An 18,339-nucleotide genomic window follows, 5' to 3' on the forward strand; every position below is an offset into this window, starting at 1 on the left:
TGTATGAATCAAGGGAATTGCCGCTGATTCTGAAAGCCCCGATCCTCGAGAATGTGGTCTATAATAGCCAGACCATTAATTCACCTGTTGCAAGGCAGAATGTAATACCCCCTGCAAAGTAGGCCTGGACAAGATGTAAGGGACTGTGGGTCCTCTACTACCACCCTACTGTTCCTGCACCGAGAGGTCGTCAGGGTTATGCCGGAGTAATCAGGCCAGCTTCCGTTCTCCTCTAAATGTTGCATAGAAGCCACAAAAGTCGCGGCACTGGGGGGAGAGACACAACCAGTGACAACTGGTCCCCCCCCTCGGATTAAAAACACATCTGCCCCGCATGCGGGTGGATCCTTTATCCTTGACCCCAAGCTGTTCAATCTCTTGTTGAGCCTGGACGCCAATACATCTTATGTACAGGGTACTATTTCTGTGACATTTGGTCAGGAAAACAGTCGGGGTGTAGAGGTCATTCTCCCGGAGACACTTGTTGACGGCTCCAGCGAATCGCCTGACAATTCTGCATTTCATGAAATGACGAATGTCAATAGGCAAGGCACAAGCTCCTCCTTGGTAAATTAAGTAAATCACTAGTATGGCATAGTCTGATTGTACTCTGACAGAACCAACCTGCCACCTGAACGTTCAGGCCCCTAAGCCAGATGCTCCATCGGTAGCTCTAGCTGACAGATAAGGCTCCCTTGGAGCTTGACTACTTCCCCTGGGCCATGGTCTCTTCCTGACCTGGCAAACCCTTTTAGTTAAGAATCACCAAGAGGAATTCCAGCATATCTCTGAGACCGGGTTCTTTGGATAATGCTAGGTCAAGATCCACTCTTTCTAGGCCGACAAAATACTGTTTATAACAGCCCTGAATAAAAGTTAGTATAGGGAACTGTCTTGAATGAAGCAGCATCTTCCCTAGTGCCTTAATCAAAAGGCCAAAAGTAAGGAACTGTTCCTTGCCGTGACCACATAGACCAGTTTTCTTATAGCGATGGTCTTGTCTGAGGCCAAAAAAACTCTCCTTTTTGGACTGTGCCAAACATACCCAGCTTCTTGTCAAATGAAAGAATGTATCTTTAGAGTTCCAGATACTTGACCATGCTGGACACCCTTAGGTCCAGCCATGCTACTGACTGACCCATCAGCAGGAGTTTGCTTCGGTATGCCATTACTGCTATACCCTGGGCCTACAGACCTGCTAGAGGCGGGCCCTAGCACCCTGACAACCCAGGCACGGAGGCTAACCCAAAAGGGCAAGACCACCAACTGGAGATAGTGCTGTTCCCCTGCGAAACGCAGACAACCTCTGCAGACCCAAGTAAATAAACACATATGCAACTGGCTCCCCATGTGTGTATGTGGCAAGTGTTAAAGCCATATGCCTCAATGGAAGTGTGTGTACATGGCAGCGTGTGTTCCTGGAAGCATGAATTCATATAAATATGTTTTAAGAAAAACATGCATATAGCATGTGTGCTCTGGAACAAGCATCTTGCAAGCAAGCATGCGATATAAACGTGTTATGCAACAATGTGCAACATGAACCCATGCAGACACGTATTTCTATGCAAACACAAGGAATCCTGTATTGCTTAATTAGGCCGCCATGTGCAACTTTAAAGTAATCATGCATCCTTATGCGATTCAGCATCTTCCATGTGATCAACATCTTATGCATTTTAAGCACTACTGTGCGGACAAGAACCCTTGTGTGACCAAGGACTCTTGTGTGACCAAGCACCCCTGTGCGATCCAGCATCCTTATGCACTCAAGCATCTTAATGCGACTTTAGGCATTTCTGTGAAACAAGCCTCTCCATGTGATCAAGTATCCTTGGGTAATCCAGGACGCTGTTGATCCGACAACCATGTGTGATCCAGCTTATTTTTGCATTCAAGCATCTTTAAGCGATCTTTAGGCATTCTTGTAGAAACAAGCCTCTCTGTGCGACCAAAATATCCTCGAGTAATCAAGGACTTGGGTGATCGGGTAATCATGTGTGATTCAGCATTTTTATGCCTTCAAGCCTCTTTATGCGATTCTAGGCATTTCTGTGGAAACAAGCCTCTTTGTGTGACCAAATATCCTTGGGGAATCAAGGGCTTGGGTGATCAGGTAATCATGTGTGATTCCAGCATTTTTATGCCTTCGAGCCTCTTTATGCGATTCTAGGCATTTCTGTGGAAACAAGCCTCTTTGTGTGACCAAATATCCTTGGGGAATCAAGGACTTGGGTGATCAGGTAATCATGTGTGATTCAGCATTTTTATGCCTTCAGGCCTCTTTATGCGATTCTAGGCATATCTGTGGAAACAAGCCTCTTTGTGTGACCAAATATCCTTGGGGAATCAAGGATTTGGGTGATCAGGTAACCATGTGTGTGTGATCCAGCATTTTTATACATACAAACGTCTTTATGCGATTTTAGGCCTTTCTGTGGAAACAAGTCTCTCTGTGTGACCAAATATCCTTGGGTAATCCAGGACTTGAGTGATCAGGTAACTAGCATCTTTATGCACTCAAGCATTTCTATGCAACTCTAACAAACATGCAACACCATACAGACAGAAACATGTATCCTTATGCGATCCACAATAAAACATGCTTTGTTACTTGTTTTTATCCCACATGCATTCCAAACTCATGTATCTTATGCAACATGCGGACTGGTAAAAAGGAAGTTATCCTCTGTAGATGTGCGTTTCCTCAATTAAGAGACGTTAGCAATGTGTACCAGCAACTGTGCATCCCTCAGATGTGCATTTGGTTAGCCTGAAGCCGACACCAGGCTGAGGACCATATGGAGGTCTTACTAGCCACCTATAGGAAAACTCTCTTTACACTCTAAGGAGAAGATAGAGGCTTTGGCCGAGTAGGCAGAGGGAAATTATATGCAGCATGAATCTCTGAAAAGACTGCAGGTGCAATCAGAACCTGTAGGGCTATTGATAGCTTCTCCTCGTTAGGCTGCAGCTCCTGTCTCCTGTCCTCTGACAGTGAACCTTCATCCCCAGCTCTTCTAATCCCTTTGTTTAAGGATTAAAGCAGGAAAAGGGACACACCCTGCTTTTTTTTTTTTGCTTCTTGTGAGGATGCTGCGAACATAGCAGTTAACCTCTTGTAGAACAACAAATGTGATGCAAAAAACAAAACACATGCAGAGTGGCTGCAATGTTGGGGGAGGCTGCATTGATTGCCTGACAGGTCTGATGGCTCAATCTGTGAGCTGTCTCTACAGGGGAGAATAAGGGGCCACCAGGTTCAGGTGGCGATTCCTTTTTATATTCCTACCCCTGACCTTATTCAATGGGGAGACCAAAGTCCTAAGCTAAAAGCAGAGGAGCTTAACACAGGTGCATCAACAGCTGAACATAGTCTGGCAGCAACAATGCCTGCTAATCTGCACAGCTAGATGCGAAGTAGGCGTCTTAGATGAATCTGTATCCAACTCACACAAGGTGCTTGCGTTTGTGTCCCCCTAGCTTTACAGAGCTCTGACGTCTGGGCCTTTTTGAAGAGCCCTCTCTGCGACTGCACTGAGCCGGTGAGCACGTGCGACATGGTAGAGCCTGAAGCTGAGGAAGTGGGACGCACAATAGACCAGCTAACACTTAAGCTTCCGTCTTTGGAAAGCATGGTAAGCGAAAACATCAGGCATGTCTTTTACTGCCCATAGTAGTGGAAAAACAGATAAGACTTGCAGCTACTCATGGAAGACAATGCTTTGCATAGGATTAAGGGCATTTTTTTTTTTTTTTATGTACCAGCCCCTTCAAGGGGAGATATATGGGTACTACAGCCATCCTGTCTGAACAGACATAGTGGCCCAGGCTACATGCCGGCTAGGGGAGGTATATGGGTGCCCTGAGCCATCCCGTCTCAAAAGACATTGTGGTTTACATTGCCCATGCATAAAAACATAATATAGGCGAGACCCATAGTCCCCTACAGAAGACCTACTGTCGAACCAAGTCCCGTAGGTCCCTCTCTTACCTTTCCACGCTGCAGGGTATTGCCAAGCAAGAGGCCAAATCTTCCCCCTTCACCGTGGATATAGTCCTAGACCTTCAGGGACCGGGGTCCATGGCAGGAACACCACACCCCTGGACCTATATAGCACCCTGGCAGCAGAAAAAACATTTGGTCCTTAGAAGGCACAAAGTTCTGGAACCCAGGATCCAGCCCTCCGCAGAGAGGCATTATAGGCTAAACCTCGTTCTTCGTACCGAGGCCCGGGTACCGTCCACTTTGGCTATGAAGCACCTTGGACGGATCCGGATTTATGGAGGCTTTTTACATCCAGCATGGATCCCTCCAGTGGAGCTCCTAAGAGCACATGTTAACTCGTGACCAACACCTTAGACACTGATGAAAAAACTGAGGAACTCCCAGTAGGGGAGGGAACTTCCTGTTTAATTGATTACACCAGTGTCCATCACCTGAAGGTAGACTCTATAACCCACATGTAATGGCTATGCAGCTCTGTGTCCCGTGATGTACGATAAAGAAAAGGAGGCACCTGAAGAAAGATGGGCTGCATGGTCGAATCGCCAGAAGAAAGCCATTACTACGCAAATGCCACAAAGTATCCTGCCAAAAACAACAAAGAGACAAGCCTCCAACCTTCTGGCACAAAGTAATTTGGAGCGATGAGACCAAAATTTTTCTTGTTACCACAACCATAAACACTACACTTGGAGAGGAGTCAACAAGGCATATGATGAAAGGTACACCATTCCTACTGTGAAACACGAAGGTGGATCACTGATGTTTTGGGGATGTGTGTGCTACAAAGGCACAAAAAATTGGCTCAAAATGTATGGCAAGATGAATGCAGTATATTGGAGAAACATTTGCATTCATCAGCCAGGAAGCTGCCGTGGGACGAAAAATGGCCACTAAACAAGTAAAAAAGCGCAAAGCACAGGTACCTTAAGTAGTGGTACCCAATATTCCAAGGGCAAAGGTAAGAAGGGGTGTATATACACATATATATGCACACATAGAACTATATGGCAGGGTATCAGTCAGGGCAGCCACCAAGAAAACCAAAAGCCGGTTCCGGTATACTAGGAAAAAAACAAGAGGGGCGCCTCCGAGTATGTATCATAAGAATAATTTAATAAACAACAACATCCACTCACATGGAGAACAGGCAAGTTGCATTCAAATCCGGTTGCTGGGCTGAAGAGATGAAAGTGGGACTGCAAGTCACAGCAAGTCCTGTAAAGCTGTCACCACATCAGATCTGTGCAGGATGGAGTGGGATGGCTGAGCACAGCGTGGTTTTCTTCAGTGATCCAGGCTTGGGCATAGCTTAGTCTATCAGGAAAAATCCATCAGATAAGAATATGGGTTCCAGGTAAAAGGTGTAGTGGAGAGTGACAAGAGTGAGTGGTTATGGCAAGCCGCGCTGTGGCTTTGGTGTGCACTCTGTCTCTGTAGATTGAAAAGTAAACACGGGCGTGTATTCAGAGTGAGACGAAAAATGGCCAAGAAATCATAAATTCTGCCAGGGTGTGTAAACTTATGAGAACAACTGGGTGCAGATGCCGTGTAAGATCAGGAAAGGTCTCACAAGCCATATGCTTTCCAGTTCGATCCATATACAGTTTTTTGGGGGGGTCTGTTGCTAAAGACCGTGGCAATTTTTACAGTAATTCCCCATCAGGCAAACAAGCCTTGGTTCCTGCCTTTGATACTGGGGTATAAGATTGAAGTCCTTTCTCGCTTATGAGATCTTCTGTCAGAGAGCAATATTCCCTTGTTCATCTCTTCCAGTTTCTCATCCTGGCAGGAAGAGACTTATGAGGCTTGGCTGTTTCTCTAAGCAAGGGATTTGCAATTAGCGGACCTCCAGCTGTTGCAGAACTACAAGTCCCATGAGGCAAAGCAAGACTCTGACAGCCACAAGGATGACACCCAGAGGCAGAGGCATGATGGGACTTGTAGTTTTGCAACAGCTGGAGGTCCACTAATTGCATACCCCTGCTCTAAGCGAATATCTATAAACCTTCAAAAGAATTTGAATAAAGCTTGTTCAGTTTGGACTGCTTTGTTTTCTTTGCTTCAGTCCTCTGGTCAGGTGCATTCCGGACTTCAACTGCTCCTAAAGCTCTCTCTTAGAGGGCAGATCTCTGCAGTCCCTACCATAGCCAATGTCTCATGGGTAGACTATCCCTTACTCATCCAGTACTTTGATGGGGGCTGCATCTGAGACTCGCAGAGCCAAGACTCTCTAGGTGGGGTTTACCACTTGCTCTGGACTTCCTTGCTGGCTCCAGATGAGATCTCTTTGCAGCCCAGCTTAGGTAAAGACTGAGCTATGAAGACAGGAACTTTAAGGACTCTCTCTTCAGCCAGGAAGTTTGCCAAGATCAAAGCTTTAGGCTAGGAAGGAGCCTTTGGCGACTTACAGCTCCAGGTGGGTTCCCCTTCAGTCCAGTTGGAGTTAGGATTTATCCATGAGGTCAATCTCTCTAGGGCTACATCCTCAGCAGTAAGCTTGGTCAGAATCAGGGTCGAGTAAAATCCCATAGAAGGAAGGCAGCATTTCTATGAGTTCTTCTTCCTCAGTCAGGAGGTTTGGCGGGGATCTGGACCTTGTGCCGAGAGGGATCCTTGTGACTTTCTGCCCAGTACGGGTAGCGTTTATATCCATACTGGGTGGCAATCTGATGCAGGACCACCAAGGATAACTGGTTCCTTACAAAAAAAATTTAGTGCGCTAAATGAAAACAAAAAATCAAAGTGAGTCCAAGAGTCACCAACGTGACATGAATAAATTCTTGACTGCCTCCACCTCGTTCACGAACCACCACCAATGATAAAGAAGTGCTCTTACCAGAGAGCATTGACCCCCCTATTACGGGAGGTCAACAAGGGCTCTTGTGTATAGGATACTCCAACTTCGTTAAGAGATCGTTAAGAGATCCACATAGGATATGCAGGAGATACAGCTCCAAATAGCCAGTTGGAAAACCAACGAATACTCTCAATCCAATTGAAGCATCAAATCGCGTACCAAGATTGAAGCAATCATAGGCATAAACGTCCTTCTCAAGGAGTGCCTGCAGTCCGCGACTCTTGGACTCACTTTGATGTTTAGTTTTTTGTTTTCATTTAGCGCAACACATTTTATTTTGTATTCCGTTTTCTGTAATATCCCACTAGAGTGGTGCAGCTGTATTTTTGTACTATTTGTCACAAGCGCAGTTCATTTTTTGTTTTTCATAACTTGTTTCATGCCATGGATATTTTTGATACTTCGAACATGCTCTCAAGCTACAGCTCTGCTCAGTTTTAAGACATATTTCTCACTTTCTCTAGCACAGTGGTCCTCAACCTCAGTAGTGCCGTGACCCCTTGATAAAATTTCCCAAGTTGTGGGGATCCCTAACCGCATAATTTTCGTAGCGTGGGTTGTTAGCACCCAAGGCAAAACAAGTAACTTTCGCCTCTAACCCACGGACATTTAGCACTCCCTGAGTCCCTTCCCTTAGTACAGTATTAAAACCCCTTATGGTACATTTTAGGATGTACCACGCTTTCTTTGTTCTCCTTTCTTTCCCTTTTATCTCTCTATCCTAATTTCTTGTCTCCCCCCCCCATCAATCTCTCTAGCCGTCTTTCTTGTTCTTTCACTAATTCTTACTCTCCCCTTTTTCTTTGTTCCTTCCCCTCTTTTTCTCTCCCTTCCATGTATTCTCTATTTTGTATTCCTTCTCTTACTCCTTGGTGGGAGGGGGGGGGGGGGGGGTGAGTGGCAGTGCTTGGGAGGGGGGGGGGGGGGTTGGGATCAGTGGCAGTGCTGGGGGGAGTTCTGCTGATCAGCCAACTTAGGTGCTCTTGATCAAGGTCATCTGCTGATCTGAGAACTGTATTGGGGACTTTTAATGGCAACTCTAATCACAAGTAGTGTTACTCACTGTGCCTCCGGTTTCACCGTGTCTCCAGCTCTGTGGTGTCTCAAAGCAGCGACACCTATGCCAAAATAGGGAGATAGGGTCTCCTCAAGCCCCTCCCACTTCACATTCCTCACGAGTCAGCCGACCTCTAGTCTCTGCCCCCCATGCCGTGAACTGAATAGGCGGCTACGAAGAGGCTGAGTTGGTGGCCGTGGGCTCCAGGTACAGCCCAGCTGGGCGGCCGTGAAAAGGCTGGGAGAGCGGTGCAGGCTTCAGGAACATACCCGGTATCGGTGACCCCTGGCAAATCATCATTTGACCCCCAGGTTGAGAACCACTGCTCTAGCAGAACCAGCAGGATGGAGATATCCAGAATTTTCTCTGGTTGGGACATTCCAGCTAGGAATTCCATTAGGTTTATAAAGCTTAAGGCTTGGTTCCTATGGAAGCAGTCACCACACACTCATCCAGGAGTGTGTAGGCTTTGTGGGCTCCCTGTGTAAGGGTGCCAAGAATAGTGGTAAGAGGACATCATATCGACCATTAAAGTTGTTCTGGTTCATTGTGGGGTGTAGCTAACTGCCTTATGCTGTTAATATATATACATAAGGTTACTGTTGGCTAGGATTAAAACCCTACTTTTCCGACATCACACCCTTGCTTTTTGGACTAGTTCGTTCCCAAACGTATGCTGCCATGGAAGTCTGTCCGGAAACCGTAAAATTTAGTATCAAATACTTACCGGTATTTTCCTTTCCTGATACACTCCATGGCAGCAGGAGTTCTCTCCAAGGGTCATGAGTAGGCTAGGTACGACACGTGGCCTCTGGCTGAGCCTGAAAATTCAAGGGAGTGGGGTCCTATGAGGTAGGGGCGAGGGCTACCCAAAGGTATGCTGAGTCCATCAGGAAAATAAAAGTTATGGTAAGTATTTGATAGTACATTTTCCATATAATATATAAATACATACACACACACACACTCTCTTATAAGGCAGTCATTAAAAGAGTTGAAAACTCTACCAAGAATTGTATTGCTCCCACTAGGAAGATGTAACCTCATTTCCTGTCCAGGTTTAGAGGTGTCACAGGATCATTTCCTTGTAGACCCCAATGCTGAAGTTGTTTACGTGTAATACGTTGGGGAGGTGGCTTCTTCACTGAGGCCTATACAGAAAAGTGATTTCCGTCTATAGCAGGACTCCTCCAGCCTTCCTGTGTCCCCCCCTCCAACTGCCCCCTTCCGCTCTGCTGTATTTTTTTTTGGTCACGTAGCAGACAGGGTTTTTTCTAATATTTTCCAGTGATGGGCAGTACTCTGTTATGCAGAGTGTGGTGTAGATGTGATGATGCCTGAGCAGCTATACGCATCAATTTATGTGAATTCAAGGCACCATGGTAATTCCCTGCATTCACAGACTGTGCTCAGTCTTCCAGGTTTGAATAATGTTGGGCAACCAGCAACCCAGGAGATCTAGAACATCTAGTAGTGGAAATTAATTACTGCAGGAACAGTCCTGGAGAAGAGGCCAGTATTTCAGGCAGAGCTGCTTTTTAGGTTTTTAAATCCTTGCTGGGCAACTAATAAAATTGACAGAAGTCGGGCTTTAAATCTTTTTTCGATCCATTTTGGTCTTTAGCACACTGAACAGACCAAAGCATTGATACTATAAGATAATAAAGTCGGACTTGAGTTGATGGACAACTCTGCATTACCCTGGCCTCTTACCTCAGACATTTCATGGACCAGCAGCAAAGGGATGTTGATAGTGGTAATATCGTGGGTGCAGCACACTTTTAAGAGGTTTCTCAGGCCCATAATGGCTGGATCACGGGCGGTTATATTCCCATTCCTCACATTATCATCCACACAAAGATGAAAAACCACATGACATTCTGACAGGTTGGAGTGCCGCGTGACGTAAAATTCCCCTAAAAAAAGAAAGTTTAATTGGTAACAATACATACATGCCATTAATAAAAACAAGAAAGAAACAAAGAAATTGGGGATGATGCAAACAAGAATCAGGCATTAGCTTTATACTGTAGATAAATAACAGCTGGAATCTGTTTGTCCTGTGGACAGAGACTGCTAATGTAAATTTGGAAGTCCAGGCAAACCACTAATTACACATCAGTGAAAGTCTTATTTGCCTAAAGTAGTTGTAAACCTCAGATATTGTAAAAAATTTATCAGAAAAAACCTACGGATTATTCTGATCCAAGCGCTCGATGGAAAGGAAGTTAAATGTATAATTGTTTTGTGCAGTAGAAAAGCAGCTATTATAATAAAATAGTGACATAAAAAAACGATGTATTATTAAAAAATATTAATAAAACATTAACAGCGCTAAAACAAAAGCATATCAATGGCTTATGAGTCCAATACTCATGTACTGCAATAGTTGATTGAGGAAAAAGTTTATAAGGCTATATATGTATCGCATACAAAGTATTATGTAACATATGTCCACACTCTTTGTGAATCAATAAATGGTAGTCCGTGCACTTCCTCTTATATGCAGTTCTTTGTGTGGAGTATTTTCACAGTATAGCTGTTTGTCTGTTCAAATGCTGATAGAGACTGTCTGTGATTTCCCCCTAAGGTATTGTACTCACCAAAATGTAGTACTTTAAAAGCCTTGGATACATCCACTGGTGGTAATCTCTCATCGGTTCTCCTCCTTTGGTATATGGTGGTGATCCGTGTGCTCTTCAGTCAGTGTAGAAGATAGTGGATGAAACAGGCGTGTAGCAGGTAAGTGCGTCCAGGAGATGTTCCAGTGGCAGGGCAGTCCCAGTCTGTGATGGTAAAGCTTCCAGGGAAGTCCACGAGATAATAGCCGACTTGTGCTGTGAATGTTCAGAGGCTACAATAATGCTGGAGCCTGGGGATGACGTCAGAGGAAGCTTCCTCTGACGTCATCCCCAGGCTCCAGCATTATTGTAGCCTCTGAACATTCACAGCACAAGTCGGCTATTATCTCGTGGACTTCCCTGGAAGCTTTACCATCACAGACTGGGACTGCCCTGCCACTGGAACATCTCCTGGACGCACTTACCTGCTACACGCCTGTTTCATCCACTATCTTCTACACTGACTGAAGAGCACACGGATCACCACCATATACCAAAGGAGGAGAACCGATGAGAGATTACCACCAGTGGATGTATCCAAGGCTTTTAAAGTACTACATTTTGGTGAGTACAATACCTTAGGGGGAAATCACAGACAGTCTCTATCAGCATTTGAACAGACAAACAGCTATACTGTGAAAATACTCCACACAAAGAACTGCATATAAGAGGAAGTGCACGGACTACCATTTATTGATTCACAAAGAGTGTGGACATATGTTACATAATACTTTGTATGCGATACATATATAGCCTTATAAACTTTTTCCTCAATCAACTATTGCAGTACATGAGTATTGGACTCATAAGCCATTGATATGCTTTTGTTTTAGCGCTGTTAATGTTTTATTAATATTTTTTAATAAAACCTCAGATATTAAATATAAATAAAGCATATCCCTCTATAGTGTGTACTTGTCTCAAATAGAGGCACTAAGTGTCATTTCTGTCTGCTGCCTTGTTCCTCTGCTATCATCATGAATCACTTTTGACAAGTCTTCTTGACACCTAGAGAAAAAAAGCCACAGGAGATTGTCCGCCAGCTGATTCACAGCCTCAACTACATATACACATTATTATATATATATATATATATATATATATATATATATATATATATATATATATATATATATATATTAAAAATTGATAGAAGAAAAGTCCACAGGATTGCTGCACTTAAAATTTCCTTGTTGAACGGATAGTTCAAACATGCATTGCATTACATGATGTGAAAGTACATGATTTCTGTTTCGAGCTCACAAGCTTACGCCCTTCATCTGATCAAAAACACATGTAAGGTTCCAGTTACACACACAACTGTTTAAATACCTTCACCTTACACATTTGGAATCAATTATGTGATCAATTAATGCAAATTACATCCTTCTCTTATACATCTTTAGGATAGCAAGGCACAAATACTTAGGGATAAATTAGTACAGTTGCCTTTAGCGAGAATTTTCTTGGAAATGGGACATTCGAATACAAGTTATGGTGCTGGAGGGGATAAATACAAATTGGAAAGGTGGCGATCAGGAATCAATAAAAAAAAAAAAAAGAAGGAGGTACATATGGACCAATTTTCTTGATACTATTGGAAGGAAGGAAGTGGTTCTCAACCTTTTAGTGCCGTGACCCCTTGATACAATTTCCCAAGTCGTGGGGACCCCTAACAGTAACATTTTTGTAGCGTGCATTGTCAGCACCCAAGGCAAGAAAAGTAATTTTCACCCCTAACCCACGGAAATTTAGCGCTCCCTGAGTCCCCTCCACTCGTACAATATTAAAACCTCATAAGGTACATTTTATGATGTATCACTCTCTTTGTTCTGCTTTCTTTACCTTTTATCTCTCGCTATCCTAATTTCTTGTTTTTTCCCCCATCCCTCTCTCTAGCTGTCTGTTTTTTCTCTTAATTTTTTCTCTCCCTTTTTTCTTTTCTTCCTCCCCCTCTTTTCCTCTCCCTTCCATGTATTCTCTATTTTTATTCCTTCTCTTACTCCTTGGTGGGGGGGAATTCTGATCAGCCAACTTAGGTGCTCTTGATTAAGGTCATCTGCTGATCTGAGAACTGTAGTGGGGACTTTTAATAGCAACTATAATCACAGGTAGTGTTACTCACTGTGTCTCTGACTTTGTGATGTCAAGTAGCAGTGACACCTATGCTGAAATCCAGCCTCTCCCACCAGACAATCCTCACCAGTCAGCAGACCTCTGAGCCATGCCGTGAACTGAATGGGCAGCTGTGGGCTCCAGGAACAGCCCAGCTGGGTGGCCACAGGTTCCAGAGACAGCCCTGCTGGGCAGCTGTAGAAATGCTGGGAGAGTGGTGCGGGCTTCAGGAACAGCCCAGGATTTGGTGACCCCTGGCAAATCATCATTTGACCCCCGAGGGGGTCCCGACCCCCAGGTTGAGAACCACTGCCCTAAGGGGTTAAACACAGATTTGGAATTATATTTGATCTTATAGGTATTTAATAAAGAAATGACAATCTTTTCTATGCGATTGATAGATATATATTCTGTATACGTTTCTTTTAACAGATTAAAGTGTTTGGGGCTTTTGTCTGAAATAATGAGGGGGTCTTAGATTCTGCTAGCCATTTCTTTACCAGTGATATAAAGATGTACAAGATAAGGATGTAATTTGCAAAATTTGATTGATCACATAATTGATTCCAAATGTGTAGGGTGAAAGTATTTAAACAGTCATGTGTGTAACTGGAACTTTACATGAAGGGCGTAAGCTTGTGAGCCCGAAAAAGAAATCATGTACTTCCACATCATGTAATGCAATTCATGTTTAAACTATCAGTTCAATAAAGAAATTTTAAGTGCAGCAATTCTGTGGACTTTTCTTCTTATATTCGGTCAGTGGGATGACCAGATTGCACTGCACTAGTTGAAGGCAGGGTGTGGCTTTCCTCTATTACAAGAACAGATTATATATATATATATATATATATATATATATATATATATATATATATATATATATATATATATATATATATATATATATATATATATATATATATATATATATATATATATATATAAAAACATTCTAAATACAAGAGGCATGTACATTCTTAGTTGAATCTTGGTGTGCTTTATGTACTTTTTCCAGGTCTGTGCAGCAATCCAGCATTCAACTCCTCCTACACTTTGACCGGTCACTGCCGCCTCCTCTCCTTGTACAGAGTGACTGCTCTTGTATCCGCCCCCTCCTGTAGTTTGTCTGTGTTTGCAAAGGCATTTGATACACAGAAAAAAAGATTCATATCTCATGTAGCTATGAAGGATATATAAATTAATTGCTCAAAGATCAGGTTTAAACAAAGTATAACTTGCAATTTAATTTAAACTGGGTCACATGACCTGATAGAAAAAAAAGCAATTGATCAAGGCATACACTTACCAGGCAATAAATTACACTGGTTTCTCTCGCTGCTTTTTACTTTATCACGTGCTTCATTCTCATTGGTGGTGTCTGTAACATAAACAAAAACAAACTTTAACACAAAACACTGACCTTTTCTCTTCAGACAATAAAGAGCCGGTTCACAATGGGGCGACTCGTCAGGCGACACAGCCGCCTGACAAGTCGCGTTCCATTGTTGTCAATGGAACAGTTCTAATAGGAGCGACGCAAGTCGCTCCAACTTAGAAAAAGGTTCCTGTACGACTTCGGGGGCGACTCGGGGCGATTTGCATTGACTTCTATACAGAAGTCATTTTGCAAATCGCCTTAGAAGTCGTCTTCAGGTCGTCTGGCCGAGTCGCCCCCGAAGTCGTGCCGCCCTAGTGTGAACCGGCTCTAAGTGCTTCCACAAGAAAGGTAAATGGGAGAAAAAAGTAAAAAAAATCATGAGTAAAATATGACTTAATATACAAATAACCCAGCAAACACACATGCACAGCACCCAAAAGTCCCTCTTTCCTCCTAATTTGTCCCTCAGTTTGGTCTGATCTATATAGTTGTATATACCTGTAAAATGCACTATTTATCTTTCAAAAAGTGTTTCCCAGTAATAAAAACATTCCACCCAATTTCTAAACGGCTGCAATTTTACATTGCAAAAGCCAACATAAAAGGAATAGTAGTGAATATAAAAAAAAACTAAAAAAAAAACTAAAAAAAAACACACTTGTGGGTTTAACTAATATTTTTTTTGTTTAATTAGCAGGGGGTGTGTCCTATGCCTACATACTTTTGCTAATAGGTGTCCCTCATTCCAATCTCAAAAAGTTGGGAGGTATGCAAATGTAGTAGGTCAAAATAAAAATATACAAAGCAAAAGAAAACATACAAATAAAACTTATGGAAAATAATGTGTGTGGAAAGCTCAATGCCCAACCAATATTTCAGTTTAAATCCACTACATTTTGGGTGAATACAAATTCTTTTTTTTTTTTTTTTTAAGTAGCAGCCACAGACCAAACAGAAAAGCCTGTTTCCAGCCAGCATGCTGCAGGTCCTTACTCTGTGTAGAAGCAGTGGTCTCTCTGAAGAGGTCCAATACAACACCTGCTGACTCAGACCTATAGATGTGCAATAAGTGAAACTCATAATTCTTGCTTATTGGAGAGCTGGCAGCAAATAGGCTATTCTACTCAGGATAAAGGGTCAAATAATTTCAATTATTAAAGAGTTAAAACAGAAGGGATCTAATGAGTAGTGATGAGTCGTGATGGCAGCTTCCTTAATTTACCAACTATCCCCTCTATATGGTGCACACACTGGGGGATTCGGAAAAGGGGTTCATGCTATGATCCCAGCAGTTCTTACCTGACACTACAGCATTAAAGCGGATCTCCACTCTAAAGTGGAGTCCCGCTGATCGGAACCCTCCCCCCCTCCGGTGTCATATTTGACACCTTTCAGGGGGGAGGGGGGTGCAGATACCTGTCTACAGACAGGTATCTGCACCCACTTCCGGCCCTACGATACGGGCAAAGGACGGGTTTTTTCCTTCCTTCCCGTCCGTCCCCCCGTTGTATGCTGGGAACACTCGGCTCCCAGCACACAGCGGGAGCCAATCGGCGGGCGCAGCGCGACTCGCGCATGCGCCGTAGGGAACCGGGCAGTGAAGCCGGAGCGCTTCACTTCCTGGTTCCCTCACCGAGGATGGAGGGGGGAGCAGCAGGGTGACGAGCGATCAGCTCGTCATCTGCTGCGATCACCGCTGGACTCCAGGACAGGTAAGTGTCCTTATATTAAAAGTCAGCAGCTGCAGTATTTGTAGCTGCTGGCTTTTAATATATTTTTCCCGTGGCACATCCGCTTTAAGATACACATAAAAAATAACTTTTCTATTTCTGAAGCCTTTAACCACTTAAGCTCCAGAAAGGTTTTAGCCCCTTCGTGACCAGGGCAATGTTTGCTATTCGGCACTGTGCTATTTTAACTGGCAATTGCGTGGTCAAACAACACTGTACCCAGGTGTAATTTAGAGCATTTTTTTTTTCACACAAATATAGCTTTCAATTGGTGGCATTTGATCACAGCAGTTTTTTTATAAAAACAATTATTTTTTACTTTCTGCTATAAAACATATCCAAAATAAAATTCTTCAAAAATTCAGGCTAAAAATAATCCCAATAAGTGTATATTGTTTGGTTTGTGTGAAAGTTATAGCGTCTACAAACAACGCTATATAGACAGATATCTCACCGCTCCAGGTGAGCCCCGTGAGCAATCAAGGGTTGTTGAACCACCAAGGTGCTGGCGTTTCGCACTTACAGTCAGTGCTTAGTCATGGCTCAGCACTGACTAAGTGCGAAACGCGTCGGCCATACTGTATCTTGTTGGTTTGCAGTGACTGTTTGTGCAGTTGAAAAATAAAAAGACAACTTTTTTAAGTGATTTTGGAGTGCGGCTGTCCAGTTCGCATCCATTTATTTGCAAACAACGCTATGTATACTGGAATTTTTATACTAGTAATGGCAGTGATCTGCAACTTTTAGTGGGACTGTGATAGTGCAGTGGGCAATCCGACACTGGGTGGGAACTGACTAGCACTGACATCAGTGGCACCAATACAGTGATAAAACTATACACTGTCACTGTACTAATGACACTGGCTGGGAAGAGGTTTACATCTAATGGCAATCAAAGGGTTAACTATGTGCCTAACAATGTGTACTGTCGCTGCTCCGTGTACAGAGCCCTGTATAGTTATTACAACACAGGGCTCAGTACTGCGATTTGCTAAGCCGATCAGCAGGTCCCAGCCATAAATCACTGGCTGGGACCTGCAGACCTACTTGTGCTGTACCGAATGACACAGATCAGGCGGCGTGCACGCTCCCTACCCGGAGATATTGGATTGCATACATGTACGTGATCCAGTGCAGTGGGGCTGCCCTGCCACAGTAAAAGTACATGGCGTGGCTCGTACGTGGTTAAACATGCTGGTAACTTCAACTTTACAATCTGATACATATACAAATATGTAGCCCAAGTAGACTAGACAGTGCTGTTACTTTTTTGCACATTTTTACTTTCTGTCAAAACCCAGCAGTTAAAAACCATCAACAGGAAGGAAAAGTTGGATCTAGGGCAGTGATGGCGAACCTTGGCACCCCAGATATTTTGGAACTACATTTCCCATGATGCTCAACTACACTGTAGAGTGCATGAGTATCATGGGAAATGTAGTTCCGAAACATCTGGGGTGCCAAGGTTCGCCATCCCTGACTTAGGGGGACAGAAAGGAGCAGAGTTTTTGTCCACTACTTATGCCCCACTGAGTTATCCAAACACTGAAAGTTTCAAATTTAGTAACAGTTTCTGTAATCATTGGAAAGGGCTGTATGAAGGGCTGACCTGTCCTCATAAAGTGAAGATTTTCTAGGTTATAGAGAACATATAAGGCTCCATTCACATTGTAACGCCGCGTACGCGGCGTATTTTGCCGCGATTAGTTTACTTTTTTTTTTTTTTTCACAAAGAATTTACATTGATGTCTATGGCCGAACGCCAATGCCGCCTGAAAAAAAGGGTCCGGGACTTGTTTTCAGGCAGCAGGCGTACAGCGTTTATGAGATGTGAACCATCTCATAGACATCAATGGAAATTCTCCCCTCCAGCGGCACGAGCGTTGCGCTTCAGGCGTTTTGTCGCCTAGGTGTGAATGCAGCCTTAACATATTAACTATACCCAAGCAGTACCCTGAAAAATCTACCTTTTGTCTTGGATTCCTCATGAGAAATAACTGCACACTGTGCATAGGCATTCCTATGCCGTGAACCTCCTAACTATATATCTGCAACGTGAGATCATCTAAAGCAGGAGTCCCCATCTCCAACCTTTCTAAACAAAGGGCCAGTTTACTGTACTTCAAACTTTGGGGGGTCTGTCCGTCTTTGCGAGTAGAAAATGCCTTGGTGTTAATGGGAGTAAACAATGCCCTATCATTGGTATTCGTGGGAGGAATAGTGCTCTATCGTTTATTACAGGGGAAGGAATAATGCCCCTTCATTAGTGTCAGTGGAAAGAATTGTTTCCCGTTGTTAATGTCAGTGGGAGAAATAATGCCCCAAGGGCCAGATATACAGTAGGCAGACAAAGGGCCGCATCTGGTGACTCTCTGTCCATTCAGGGTAAAGTTATGCCCGTACACACGATCAGGCTTTTGCCCATCCAAATCACATCGGAATTCTGAAGGAATTCCATCGGAGAAAAATAGAACATGTTCTATATCTAAACTCTGATGGAATTCATCGTAATTTCCGATGAAAAAACTCAGATGGGGCTACACATGATCGGAATATCCGAGGGAAAAAG

General features: G+C 43.6%; 1 protein-coding gene across 2 annotated transcripts in view; it reads right to left on the reverse strand.

The window, feature by feature from the left end:
- C3H12orf4 (chromosome 3 C12orf4 homolog) overlaps positions 1 to 18,339 on the reverse strand; it is a 91,916-nt gene that overhangs the window by 21,900 nt on the left and 51,677 nt on the right. For both annotated transcript variants that reach the window (XM_040345183.1, XM_040345182.1), the window contains 2 exons: positions 13,969 to 14,040; positions 9,637 to 9,839 (listed from right to left, as the gene is read on the reverse strand). In XM_040345183.1, coding sequence (XP_040201117.1) covers positions 9,637 to 9,839; positions 13,969 to 14,040 — 275 coding nt within the window. The remainder of the gene's footprint in view (positions 1 to 9,636; positions 9,840 to 13,968; positions 14,041 to 18,339) is intronic.

Source organism: Rana temporaria, chromosome 3, assembly GCF_905171775.1.
Source record: "Rana temporaria chromosome 3, aRanTem1.1, whole genome shotgun sequence".
NCBI lineage: Eukaryota > Metazoa > Chordata > Amphibia > Anura > Ranidae > Rana > Rana temporaria.